At 38.0% G+C, this 15155-nt stretch overlaps 1 protein-coding gene across 2 annotated transcripts in view; it reads left to right on the forward strand.

Annotated features, from left to right (window-relative positions):
• Positions 1-264: 264 nt before the first annotated feature.
• Positions 265-15155, forward strand: part of LOC127574640 (sal-like protein 3) — a 60975-nt gene continuing 46084 nt past the window's right edge. For both annotated transcript variants that reach the window (XM_052023811.1, XM_052023812.1), the window contains exon 1: positions 265-424. In XM_052023811.1, coding sequence (XP_051879771.1) covers positions 349-424 — 76 coding nt within the window. In that variant the 5' untranslated portion in view covers positions 265-348. The remainder of the gene's footprint in view (positions 425-15155) is intronic.

Consider the following 15155-nt stretch of genomic DNA (forward strand, 5'->3'; position numbering starts at 1 on the left):
TGCCTTTCCGCTCGCTGTATACTCGAAGAGCCGAAAGCAGCGTTCGCGAGTGCCTTGCAAGTAGCTCGGGCTGCAGCTAATTGATTACCAGCTCCAGTCCCCTCTCGCTCTCTCCCTCCCTCTCTCTCCTCTTCCTTCTAATTTGAATAATCTCAAAGTGTCTCCCCCCTCTGGAAAGGATCCAATCGTCTGTCAGATGCGGCGATGATTAATCGCAATGCATTATTGATAATCATAATTATATACTGACATGCGCACTTGCGCCGCTCCTACCCGGCTAATTTCCGTAATTTTGCAAGTCGGTATTTGTGAAATTTTTTTATATGCCTCGCTGATGTATCTGCCACCATGTCGCGCCGCAAGCAAGCTAAACCCCAACATCTCAAGTCGGACGAGGAAGCGGTGCCAATAGTTTCTCAAAATTGTAAGTATGCATTCCCAATATCCTTATTATTTGCTTCTGTGTGTTTCCCCAGGGTTTTTTTAATATATAAATTGATATATTTCCTCGTGAATTATTCCTGTCCCGAGAAGGACAAGGTTGAAGTTGACGGGAGAGGGAGATTTTTTTAAATATGTATTTTTTTTAAAAAAAAAGCTTGCATCATATTTTAGTGCTAGCATGCAACTCTGTGCAATGTTTGCACAGATGTCCACCCCCCTCTTGCACCCCCTCCTTCCTTTAATGTGGACTTCGGACGAAGAATTAGAGGGAATGCAGCAATGTTTTCTTTCCTCTCTGAGCCGTTTTTTAGGCTGCTTGCGAGTGAGCGGCACCAGCGGCCAGTACTTTCACGAGTGTTCGGTTAGTTTTAGAAAGTGATACAGCCGGATTAGAGCGTTATCTTTCACTTTTATTTACGCTGTTTTTGCCGTGTTTGCTTGTTGCAAAAAGAAAGTGGGGGTGTTTAGGAGGGGTGTGTGGGATGAGGGCTGTGGACGTGAAGGAAGGGAGAGCGAGGGTGATCTCCACTTCTCTGGCTCTCTTCTCCACTCTCTCTCTCTCTCTCTCCCCCCTCTGCTCTCGCTGAGAGTTGAAGACGGGCACCAAAGGCAGATGGAGTCGGGGATTCTCTCCCCGGAACTACAAACACAAACACCCCTCCCCTCCCTCTCTCATCCCCAGCTGAATGTTTCTTAGAAACCTTTCAGTTGAAGTGTTTTAAGTAACAGATGTGAGCGAACACTGTGTTGGTCGCTAAATCCTTTACTCCCCGGGCTATTAATTCGCCTAATACCGGACCTTGTAACTTTGAATTGATAGGCAAGGGGGAGCGAGTACGTGTGTGTGTGCGAGAGTGTGTGTGCTTTTAGATATAAACAGTGTGATCACTAAAGGACATCCTGGTCTGCTTGTGGCTTGCCAGAAGTTTTAAGCTTGATGTGGGATGGAGAGAGATTTAGCTTGATTGTTACATTTAACTTTGTGGCTGGGAATTTATTTCATTCTCGGGGCTTTGGGGATATGCAGGTTAAAGGGTGGTAAACGGTGGTCAGTTATTCAGTTATTGTGACTGCTATGTGTGTGTGTGTGTGTGTGTGTGTGTGAGTGAGAGAGAGAGAGAGAGAGAGAGAGATCAAAAAGTCCAGCTCCGGTTTGAATTACCAGCCATGTTTGATCTCCCACTTTCACGACCTGTCCCCCAAAACTGGTTACATTAAAAGCCTCGAATTTTAGGCTTGCCCAGTGAAGCGAAGTACACTCGTTCATGGAAATGTAGCGCCCACAAGAATCGTCACCACCACCTTGTAGATTCAACGACTGTGTGAAACTAAAAATAAACAAATATTCATTTTTTAAAAATATAATTATTCACTCTTCTAACACAAAGTTTTATTGAAGTCCCTGGTAATTTTTTTTGGTGTGTTACTTAGGATTAAATGTAACTGTCGATTTACTGACTGGCATCTTTATTCGACTCGCTGCGACAGGTTAGGCCATTACATTTTATTTTGAGGAAACAGCATTCTGTTTCAAAAATGCAAGCAGCAACGAGTCGAGGGAGGGAAGGTCCCCCTTAGCCAAAAAAAAAGTGACAGCATTAAACTGTCAAAACGTGTTTGCGCCTAATGTAAGGGCTAAATTGGGGGAAGATAGGCGCATCGTGGTCAGAGTTCACCCTCCCAAAAACGCTTGCCACTGCTTAGATGCTATTTATTTAAAAAAAACATGCTCAAGGATTGCTTTTTTCCTTAGAGTCACGAGAGAGAGAAAAATAATTGCGAGAAAGTAAGACAAGGACCATCTTATATCTGGTCTTAGAAAAGTGATCCCTAGACTGGTCTGCGCGTTACAGTGTTGGTTTACTTTACTGCGGCCCCATCTTTCTCTTTATATATTTTTTTCGTGGCAAATTAAGGCTTCAACGCTGGTATTTTCAAAGTTCGGCTGTGAAGTCGCGCAGAGAGAAATGGGCAATAAACATTTAGCTTTCCTGATAAAAAACTTCACGTGACTTTACAGATATATTAGTGGAAATTGATATTACTGGAAGACGATAAGGCTGGTATTTAAATCTGTATGATACTATAGATTGTGCGCACCGTCTTCATCTGGTCGGTTCCAGGCTGGGTTTAAATGAAACCTAACAAATTGAACCATACGCTTGCATAAGGCAAGAGTAGATTAAGTGCAAAGTATCTTTTTTTGTCATGGAAATGTTTTTTTGTTTACTTCATCACGTAGAGTTTCTCACACTTGGGCTTGTTTTGTATCGGTTCTCAATGACTACATGACCGAATGAATGGATTTATTTCTGCGGGGGGAGAGAAAAGAACAGCTTCACAATCAAAAGGACTACACTGCACCCCAGTGTGGAATTTTTAGCATTATTATTGTAACGTGTGAATAGCTGCAAATCGGCTCTCACAAGCGATCCGTTCAACAATGTAACGATTTCAAGGCATTAAAAACTAAATGGGAGAGAGGCCTTCAGAAATAATCCATATATATTCTGCTACATTGTGCAAAAAAATTTCGTAATAGTTAGTTAAATATTTACCCACAAACTTGCATACACGAAATATCTGCAGCAGAAATCTAACCTGCAGTAGTATTGGAAGGAAAATAGGTTTATCCATTGTGTTTGGCATCCGCATTTATTCAGGAGTTTTTAAGCAGGGCGCTATGTGCGAGGCAATTGGTTGCTGGAAAAGTTTGAAGTTTAGTTTTTTCGCGTTCAGATTGGGATTGCGATATAATGCGGTGGTTTAATCAGATCATCACTTCATCAATCTGGCAGTCAACGGAGAAACTGATTGAAGTCAGAGGGAGAGGAATGAATGGCTGTTTTTTTTAAACCCACCACTATGAAGAGCGTTATCAACCAAGTTTACATGTTATTATTTAATTGGGTAAGAGAGTCTCTGGGTTGTAATTTCCCCCTTCCTTTGGTGAATGCATTAATTTTCAATGGTGTGAAGTGTTGAATTCCTTGGCATTGACGGTGCAATAATTCTTATTCTGACATACTTTGGAGATGGTATGGTGAACTATAGAATGGAATTACCTTTGCTAATTTCCACTGAAGGTACTGCAGAATTAAGAGTGATTAATTTGAATTCACTTACTGTAAATCCTGCATGAATTAAAACAGAAAATATGGTTCTTTTGAACTCCTGAAATAGCAGAGTTCGAGCTTGAAGTTAGATGACACAGTGGGCAACTTGAATACTTGGATAAGGACAGGGTATAATGTAAATAAGAATTTCTCATGCTATTGAATCACTTAAATTTTCCATCCCGATACATTGCATGGCTGAGCCTCTTCAATGATTTATGCTTCAAAAACCATCTTTAATAAAGACAAAACACTCCTCTCAGGGTGCAGTTTTGTGTTAATATTTGCAGAATTGAATGATAATACTGTAGAAAAAAAAGCTCTGTGGGAAGTATTATGACCTGTCATTTGTAATGATAGTAATCTATTTAGTACAATAGCTGATATGCTTGGTAAGAGGCATCAATGGACAGTACCGAATCTCTGCCTCTGCTACTAGCTGCTCTGCTAAATTAAAACTGTTCACTCATAGCAGGTTGAGTTTGCAACAACCGTAAATAAATTTTGTATGCACAGATAGAACTGCCTTGTGCTTTTTTATGTCACATTAACGATTGATTAATGAAAATATAACATGAATTTTAAGTTGTCATTACAGAAGAAGGAACAGAAAAGATAATTTAGTTTTAAATTGTGGACAGATGGTGGTATGGTTGTGTAATAATTTGTTTCAGTAAAGGATGACCCTTGATTTATTTTATTTAACACTCTAGTAAATTTATACCAGAGTATTACATTGCCAACATAAAACAATGATGTTTGTAGATCATTCATTTTGTTAGCGCCTGATGAAATGTATTCTCCCTCCAAAGAAGTCGGCAGAGAAAGTATAAACTGTTTTTTTCATAAGGTCTTACCTTTTTAAATGGCACCTTCAGTTAAAGAAAACCCCTCAGTTGCAGTTCACAAACATTAGTCACCTTAGGTAGTAAGAGTAACACAGCAATAAATAGCAACTGCTTGGAACTTTATCTGCTTAAAAAAAAATTCTTTGTCAGTGAACACTGCCAGCACATTCAGTGTTACTGTATTTGTTGCTGCACATTGTACTTTTTAACATATGCTTACGCAGCGTAGTGCGGGGTCATTTTTCCACCAGTAAAAAGTAGTTAAATGCTGCAGTGATCTCCTGTCTTCATTTAAAAAATTATCATATTATATACTTTGCAAAAGCATTTGTGCTCTGATTTTTTGAAAAATGTGTCTGTGGCTTTTAAAGACAATTCCGTAGATTTTACAGGGATGAAAAAATTGCATTTGTAGGCCAAGGAAATGAAATATTATCATCACACCATTTTTTTCCCTGAATTAAAAATTGCAATTTTTGTTTGGTAAATTTGTTTAATCCCTTCCTGAAAGCTGATTCAGACCAAGCTCCTGACTTGCTGAACTGCAGCTTTTAAGAAAACCTAACTTGATAGAGAAAGCTAGAGTAAATATGTCCATTGTTGTCTTAAGCTGCTGATCACAAAATGGTCTTGATGCAGGTAGTTTAAAAGGCAGCTTGTTTATTCCAGTTGCTAAATCAGCATATATAAAATTCAAAGGACTATGTTAATTTCACACCTATTGTATTTTATAATTCCAAGACTTTTTGAAAAAAATTATCTGATTGTGACCTTTTTTATTGCTATTTCATTTTTTGTACCACATTTGGGTAGCTGCAAAAGGTTTAAAGTAATAACTAGTTTTAACCTTGGATCATTGGCATATGCAAACTTATTGAGGATAACTTAGTAATTTCTGATTTATTTTGAGGCTGTTTTGACTGATTTTGTTTTATTCATTTTCTTGGTTGCTGTTACCAGAGCAGATTTGATAATTTCTTCCTTTTAGGCATTGATCAGAACAGCACTAGCTGATGCAATATAACTTAACCAGAATTTGCTAATTCAACTACTCGTGAGGTGAACGTTTTATGTGGATGACAGTATTGTGAAAATGTTCTCAAAGGTGGGGCTCGTTTGTGCAAAGTATGTTTTATTATTTTCAAAATAAAGATGTTGTAATTTAGAGTGGAAATAGATGTTCCATTTAATATAGATATATTTCAATCCTCAATATTAGGAAACAGTTTAACTAGTGCTTGAGCTTTACTGCTGTGGAAAATTGTGTTGTGCAATTTCCCGATTGAGACTGGAATGTTTTGGTATAATTACGGTTAGAAATTGTTGCTGGGTTTATTCATGGCTGCTAACAAAATCTATGGAGTTGTTTTGACCTTTTGTGCTTCCTTTCTATATTAGCACTGCATTGTTGTCCAGTGTAATACATTAGTTTCCTTTGTTTGGCTTCACTGAAAAGGTGGGATTGCATGGTGTGCCAACAAGCATCTGATGGGTTATCCCTGAGGGTGGGTAGTTAGAAGTGCTTTGACAGAGCTTGCTGATTTAACCTTTGCCTAGTTTGCCCTGCCTTAGGTGGCCACTAGATGTCAAGCTCATAATACAATTAGTACATCTGTGCCGTTGACCTTGGCGGCACAGCTTACCACTGTTCTGTTAAGTGTTAACACTGAATTTGAGTGTTAAACAGGGATTGCAGTGAGTTTGTTACATGTGGCAGCTTATCACATGCCCATCTAGATAAAGACAAGTGTTTCTAGTCTTTGAGTAGGGAGAATGCTTTTGCTGGGGTTGCTTTCTTAACTTTCGAAATGCAAATGTTGTCGTGCTATAAGCAAAACTGAAATTATTACCATTTTTTCTCAAATGAAAGTTGATGATGGAATATCATGTTCTTTACTTCTGTTTCGTGTTTTGTTTTCACGTTTTTAACATCAAAGTGTGTTCACTTCAGGGAAACTTTAGTGTCATTGTGGAGGCCTCTTTCTAATTTCAGAATCAAAGGCTTTCCCTTTTTTGTTGCTTGTTTTATTTATTAACTTTCCTCTTGGCAATGGAGCACAAACTGTATGACCTGGAAGTGATGTCATGGGTGCAGACAGTGTCATAAGCCACACCTGCTGACAAATGTTGAGGTCCTTGCCTTGGGAGCAAAGGAGAGGTAAAAAGTGGCTGTGTGTGAAATCTGTAAAATGGGGACCATTGGATCTGATTCAGAGCACTGCAAAAGTTGAATATGTGTCTGTCTCAGATTCATCAGTTTCCCGTTCATGACGTCATTGTGGCAGAACCTTCAAAACAGCACGAACATTGTCACATTGTTGAATTTGCTGCCTCTTAGAGGAGGACCTTTCAGATACCATCTCAAAGCAGGCAGGTACCGATCCAATTTTAATTTTACGAGCTTTTTTTAATATTATGATGTTACATTTAATTATTCCCTTTTTTAAATATGATCTATTGCACTGGTGTATAGTGCAGCTCTCAAATCTTCTGTGGCAGTTGGCCACTGGAGATCATTTCTTGAGGGAAGCAGCAATCCAGGGTTGATGGCTGAAAGCTGAAGATTGCCTTTGTAATAACCTGATTCTTGTCAGATTCATTCAATTGCAAGCCAACCCGCTCCCGATTTCTGAGTGCAGAAGCAAAACCATTTGTTGGCACATTAACGTCAGACCACTTTTAGAAAAGGAACACTGAAAGTTTTTAATTTGATGTGTGTCAGCTTCAACCTTCAATTTTACAGTGTTGTCCTCCTAAATTCAACGTTTTGTTACCAGCTTGCCGACAATGGCACATTGAGAGAAGGCTCAGTGGTTTCTTCATTTAATCTCCTGTTTGTTCTCTGTTCCTTAGTCAACCGTTTGGTAGAGTCTTTAAGACCACCCACTAGGTGTGTCAATAATACTTGTTAAAAGCTCATGCCCCATGCAATCAGAATTTTAAGCAAAATAACCCTCATCCGCACATCAGCAGTTTTGGAAAGAGTATCAACCTTTTGTTCCTTGAAGGAAATTTTGTACCCTCTGAAATCTCGGTATTCTATATATTACTCTTTCAATGAGGATAGAGTAATACATCATATCAGGAATGTTTCAGCCCTATTCACATCTGCGCTTTGTGTACAAAGAGCTGATTGTTTTGTCTGAGTAATGCAATGCTCTAATACTTAGAAAATGCAACTGTTCCAATAGAACCCTATGGCAGGCTGTACCACAGGTGGTTCCACGTTACAGATCCTGAGACTTGGGCCTTTGAATAGATTATAATGAATGTGCCAGGTCAGTGATAGGGTTTAGCATAGCGAGAGTGCCCTCCTCTGTTCAACCTCTTGCTGGCAGTCTTTTGGATTGCAAGACCACGGTGGGAGAATCTGCCATTCATTCTGGAATTTTTCCCGCATTGTTAAACTCTGTGGGAAATCCCTATTTATCTCCTCCTGTCTCCCAGCATGAGTTCTGTCTGTGGTGATTCATCCCTTTTTTCACAGCATTCCAGGCACCATAAAGAGTTAAAAAAAAACTATTAATTTTATTCAACTAGCAGAGATCGCTTCATCACAAATTTTCAGTGAAAATATACCACAAGGAAACATTCTGATGAACTTCAACTCCAAGTAACACAGACATTAGTCCCTTTCTTCTGCTATTTAAGTTGAGCAGTTATTTACAACTGGCACCAGTCTTCTGGAAAAAGTTCAGTGTGGTTTTTATATTTAAAAAAACCTTGAATTATGCATTAAAAAAATTGCTTGGCCTGTTAATATGGAGTTTCTTTCTTTGGGACGCTATGATTAGTAAGTGTCTGAAGTAGCCTTGAAATATAATTTAGTTTTACCTGACATGCATTATCTTATTTTTGCTGCATCCTCATAAGTTCATTTAAATGCAAACCTGACCCAAGCAAACTGCAGGTAAAGTTCTGCAGCAAACATACCTCTTAGTTTGAGACTGGCTTAATCATTCAGTATTGGAATTGCAGTTTGAGTATGTAAAGTGTTTTGGGCACAAACAACTTCCTTGCCCACACTGACCTAATGCACATAATCGGGGTTAACTGTACCTTAAATATGAACAACATGGCTAGGGACTGCAAACAAGTGCTTTGCATTTGAGATTGTGCATTAGAGTGCCAGAAGTTTTAGCGTTTTACTTATTTAATGACTGTAAATAAGACGGAACAAACCAATTTTTATTTTGTCGCCAGGAAATTTTGGCAGAAGTCGTCGTGGATGAGAAAACGAGAAATGTCCAACAGTGTAGCCAGTGTAAAGCAAATCATAAAGTTTTTTTATAGAAGTTACGATTAAAATATTTTAACTGAATTAGTTATTAAACTGCATAATTAAAAAAATATATTTTTTGGAAAACACGCATCAACGTAAACCTTTAATTATGAAGTCTGCCAGGTTTTGTGATGTGTATTGACCTTCATTTTAACAAATTTTATTGATTAATAAGTTAATGCAATTTCCAGGCATGCAAACATGCTTGTGCCAATGGAGGATTGAAGGTTATGAAAGTGATGGATGATTACGGTTATTAGTTGTGTTGAATATTTGTGTTATGTTTTGCCTTCTCGAAAACAATGGCTATTGTTCAGATATGTTATTGGGCAATACAAAATGGTAACGTTATCAAAAGAAAATGGGTTCATTTTCAATACTTTGTGTTAAAATATGTAAATTTAAGATAATTTTTTTTCGCATGGAGAAAACCCTCTATTTTTGGATAGCTTTTAGAATAGGGAATAATAAATGCCAGCCAGTAAACTAATGGCCATAATTTAACTTGGGGGTTCTGACGGCATAAATCACACAAGAGAGGCTCGAGTGGTTAATGAATGTTTCAGAATACAAAGATTGAATTACAGCCCCTAATGTCCTCTGTGATTCTACTTTTCTCAAATTTATGTATAACCAGAGAGGGATTTTTTAAGCAATAGTTTGAAACATCATGTATTTGTGTTAAGTTTCACGTGTAACAGTTGTATACTTGCAAAAGCATTGGTTGATTAATTATTATTCAAAGGCCAAAATTGGTTTCTGTGATGTCCCATAACAACAGAATGAAATAATTATGATTTATCAAAGTGTTTTGTAAATAAGCACTTGACCAGATCAGACCCAGTCTCCAGAAAGTATTCGTAATGAAAAGCTGTTGCAAGAATGCACATTATGGACTGGAAAATGTTTGCTTTGATATGGAACATGTTTTATAACAACATTCCAATATTTTTCTCTGTCTTGGGAGAAATATCCAGAAATGATCAGTTGGTTCTAAAGTGTAGGAGGAAGTTTTGCATTAGGGACTGCCAATGCAAAGATTAAGCATTTCAAAAGTACCATTGTAATATTGTCATGGGTTTCAGTAACCAATGATGGATAACAATCTTTGTTATGCCAGGAAATTCAAGATGCACAGATTGATTTGAAGAGCTTGGAAATTAAGTCTATCAATGGACCTACTAACCCTCAGTGTTCTGGTACAGTACAGGATAAGTCATAATTTGAGAACAGATTCAGCCATGATTTGAATAATTTGCTTGTTATTTGCCAGCATTTACTTGTTACTTTAATCATTTGCAAGATTCAAGTAAACCAATTATACACCTAAAGAGTGTCAGAAAATTCTTTAAAGCTACAGTCTTCTAACTTAGTCTGCCACCCTTGTGCATTTTATTGGAGAATTCATGAATTCATAATTTACACACATTTTCCTACCACTGATGAGCAGTGGACTATTTGAAAATGCAGATCTAACTACATATTTCAGATTTGTTCCATTTTAGAAAGACTTCATTTTTTTTTATTATAGTTGCCAGCAGCTTTGGAACGCCATCAAATTTTGCCCAAATTGGACCTTCCAATGCTAAACATTCTTCCCAGCCTTTCTGTCTTTTTAAGAATGTACGGTTTACAACCTTTTATGCGGAAAAAATTAGCATAATAATATTGGGAATTAATGCCAAACTAAAGTAATTTACTATTTTGTGGGTAAAAATATAACACTGCCAAAATTAATTGCTTTTTGCTTCATAAAAACAATGCATTATGGAGGACCTTTCTAGGGGAAACAAACTTAACAACTGCATCTTATACCAACCATGTAGAACATATGAGAAACTGAATGCACATTTAAACAATCCATCATAGGTAGAAAGGCGAGGCACAACAACATGATGAAAATGATACCAAATTCTGCCTCAAATTGTATCTATTTTTTGAAATAGTCACTCCTTAATTAGTAGATGTTAACAACAACAATTCCAATTTAAACAGTATTTCTGAGATATTGAAAGAAAGATCCAATGTGATTTCTGGGAATATTATCAAACAAAAACAATTGACACCAAGTCATCTCTTAGGGAAGATGACCATTGGTTTAAAGTTGTGCCTTTGAGATGTTGGGGGATATTGCTTCATTGTAAGTGGCCTGGAGTGGATCACAGTATAAAACCTTTATTGTTGTGCACTTACATCAAGATTCAACATTGTTCCAAATGAGCAGGTAATATATTATTTGAAATCATATTGTCCATTTAGATTGCTGATTGAGTCTTGTATGGATCTATTGACTTGAGCCAAATTCAATCATGTTACTCCACTTATATGGCATGGCAGGAGCTACTGCAGACTGTATCACATTCATGTCAATGCTTACTCTTGTGTTGTACAAGGGGGTGGAAGCCAGCAAGGGATTTGAATCAGGCTGTTTACATGGGTTTGATTTGAATCACTCTTGTGCACTGTATCAAATCAGCACTGTGAGATTTTTGTTTATGACATTTTTCAATACCATAAGAGCAGGGTGAACAGAACATGTATAAAATTAACATGATGTACTTAAACACAGAACAACTGCATATTAAGGACAAAAATTGAACTACTACTTAAAAGTAAATAGAGATAGAGTTGGGAATTTACGTCTGTGACAAGCTGAATAGTTAATTCAAATTCTGTCTGTTTTTTCTTTTGCGTTTGTAATGTTGTTCACTATTACCCAAACCAGTGATTTGGGGATTCTTGCTATTTAGCTTCTGTGACTTGCGGCAGTGGTGAAACAGTAACAGATTTAAAAAAAAACAATCTATTTGTCCTGAAGGTTTTTCTCTCCATCAATAATAATAGAAATTATTTTGATCCATGGATGGAGTTTTTTCTTAAAGGATGTTTTACAGAAAGGGTTGCTAACATGCCATTAGCCTCTTTCACTCAGCGCTTGACTGCCAGATACAGTGCATGCCAAGCTGTTCATGCATCAGCAGCATTGTAATGGATACTTGAAATTGGGTCTCTTGAAATACTAAAGTCATTTTACAGCATATAAATTGTATTTATGTATTGGTGATAAGTGATACCGCTTTTCTTTTAAATTCTCTCTTCCTTTCCTGCTTCCTCTTTGATCTTTAAAATGTGGCCCCTGTCCCTTTTATAATTAAGCATGCTCCTTAATCTTTGTTGCAATAAAGAAGGGTTAGAACACCCTTTGAATAACTGTATGGGTTGTGTTGTCTGTCTCACTTGGCAGACTCTACTCATACCATCAATATAATTTCGCCTCAGTTTCACTAGCTCTGCATCCGTTGATACATTGACACCCACTCCTTCCTCCACACTAAGAAAGGTGACAGAGTGGTTTATCTTCACACAGGTGCTTCAGTGTGTAGATAATGGTGATTCTGAATCTTCTTAAATATTTAGATAAAATGTATATATTATGACATGGGCATGGTTGCCACATTGAAATCTCCAGAAAGGTGGATCTGAATCACACAGCTATGGTTTTTATGTTTGTTTCTGCTTGGAAAGTAGTTCCATTAATGTCAATATTTGAAATAACAATCCTAAAATAGTAATGTTCTACAGGTTTTGTACATTTTTGGATGTTTTTGGTTTGGCAGAACCTATTTCAGTTGAATTCCATTTTCTTTAATTTATACAACAATTTCTTTCAGTACTTTCAGATAAATGTTAAGATGTTTAAATACTTCCCCTTTGCTCAACAAGCCTCCTTCCAATCCCTGACCAGAGTTCACATCAACCTCCACAGAACACAGTCTTGGCTCTACTTAATTCATCAGCTAAGGCTTGATTGTTAATCCTTGGTCCAACACCAGTTGAGAATGAGACAATATTTTAATTGCCCCTTCTTGAAACAAGGTTAAAGCTGTATTATTTTGTTTGCTGTCCTTCTCCCCAAATCTCAAGCCCCAAGGTGGATGATCCAATGATGAATAACATTGAAGACTTGCTCAGTCCTAAATCGAGTTTCAATCCCACATTATGCCCATCAGCAGGACTCCATTATCACATAATTTGTTGTAAACCTGCAATGGCTCTTGATTCTTTGACTTAAGGGTTTTTGCTCTCATTTTCAAATCCCCATCTTTATATCATCTTCGAGCTTTATGCCCTTGCTCTTTGAACACTGGTCTACACACAGTGGAATTTAGAATTCCCTAAATCTTTCCATTTTCATGCATCTCTGCCCACTTTCAAAATCTTGTGCAAAACCTTCGTCCGACAATGTCCGTAACCACCTGGACCCAATCTCTGATCTTATCCAACTGCATCCCCTACCATCATTGTAATTCATGTTAAAAGTGGTTGCTGTTCCATGTGAATTCAAGTGTTTATAGTTGCACATGATTAGCAGCCCATGAATCTTGCTGCATCCAAGAAGCCTGGCTCCCAATTTCTCTGGCAACTGCCTAAATGTCCCTGAGTGTCTTTTGTGGACCTGGCAGCCTGAGTCGGAGGTAGTTTCCCCTGCACCTCTCAGTGAATGATGCAACCTCTGTTTCACCTCAGAAAATTAACTATCAGTCAGCCCCCGGAACATCAGTCCAATGATCTTCCAGTCAGGGGCTCAGAACATTGCAGATTAATCTATCAGGCCAAAATGGACAAAACTCATTTTTCCCCTCTTCCACTTAAAAATTTCAAATAAACGTAATTTCAGTCAGAGTTCATGACTGAATTTTAAATGCATAAACTGGCCTTCCATTGCAAATTTTCAGCACTTTGTCTTTGTTCAATGAAAGTATCGGTAGTCCTCCATTGGTTTGGGAAGTTGGGGCATAGTCAAGGGATTGGTATTGGTATTGGTTTATTATTGTCACTTGTACCGAGGTACAATGAAAAACTTGTCTTGCATACCGATTGTACAGGTCAATTTATTACACAGTGCAGTTACATTGAGTTAGAACAATTATAGTAAGGGTAACGAGTAGATCTGTAGAGAGCAGCTTGCAACAAGTCGCCACAATCCAGCGCCATCTTGCTTCACTGGATTGTCCATTCTGCTTAATCTATAGCTGAAGCGTATCAAGTCATTTCTGGATCAAGTAGCCCAGATTCAATTTTGTTATGAACCAGCAACAAAAGAGACACACCGAGTCATGTATAAGTGTTAAAAACTATTTTATTAATAACTACTTATGATAATTTTAAAAAAGTAAAAATGTTAGAATGTTAGAATTAAAAATGTTAGATCTTAAACATTAACCTCAAAAACTAAATTCGAAGTGTGTGTGTGTGGCAAATTCCCAAACTCCAAGTCCAGGAATAGTTCTCAAAGTTCAGTTCAGCAAGCCGTAAGGTGAAACGTGAGCAAAGGCTTCTGCAAAACCACCGTTGACTGAAGACAAAACATAGAGAGAAAATAGAGAGTAATTATGAAATCCAAATGTTCCAGGATGGAACCCATACAACACCTCAGTGTCTACTCAGCAGTGACTACTCCACCGCTTTGTTCCGAAGCATCTGCCACCCCGAAAGGCTCTCGAATAGTGGCCGTCCACGCAAATACCTGTTTCCCACTACAGGTTAACAACAAAGTGGACTCCACTGGATTATTCCAAAAATCCATACGTGGATTGTAGTGACAGACACAGTTATTGTTTTCCATCCATCGATAGAGACCAGCAGGCTGGTGTCTCTTTCCCTCTCTCTCTGTCTCTGACTGACTCCGACTGTCTGCTCCAAAAACATCATTACGTCCTTATCTTCTGTTGACGTAAGCACGCCCCACACGCGCACACGCGCACACACACACACACACACACACACACACACACACACACACACACTCCACTATGCTCTATCTTAAAGGGACATTCATCAATAGTAACCTAATCCGTAACAATACCAAGGATAATGATTTTAGCAAAGTGGGTCTTTAAACTGTGGCACCAGATCTTCGTTCTTCTGTTCTCTTGTGAACTACATACAGGGTTCCCCAAGCAAATGCATTTTGGCACTCAAGCTAACCAAATGAGTCAATGAGGCAGAGCTTCTTAATAGGTATGCAGGCAGGCTCTGTGTGTGTGTGTGTGTGTGTGTGTGTGTGTGTGTGTGTGTGTGTGTGTGTGTGTGTGTGTGTGTGTGTGTGTGTGTGTGTGTGTGTGTGTGTGTGTGTGTGTGTGTGTGTGTGTGCGTGCGCACGCGCCTGTACACATGCAGCACTCTATTGGCACTGTATAGTTGACTTAATTGTTATTCTAATATATAGGTTGTCTGCTGTTGTCACTGAAGGAGGGATTATTTTCCCAAATGCCATCACTTCATCTTAATATAAAATGGACTCCCAGTTCACAGAAAATTGATAAGTTAATGCTTAATTTAAAAAAAAATTATGATCAGTTTTACAAATTATTCTATCTTGTGGAAAGATTAATCTCCCCTCAAAATTTGGATTATTGTTTGGTGTGACATCCGTACAACTGGAAGCTGAAAGGATAGTCCAGG

The sequence above is a fragment of the Pristis pectinata genome, chromosome 9, assembly GCF_009764475.1.
Source record: "Pristis pectinata isolate sPriPec2 chromosome 9, sPriPec2.1.pri, whole genome shotgun sequence".
Classification (NCBI taxonomy): Eukaryota; Metazoa; Chordata; class Chondrichthyes; order Rhinopristiformes; family Pristidae; genus Pristis; species Pristis pectinata.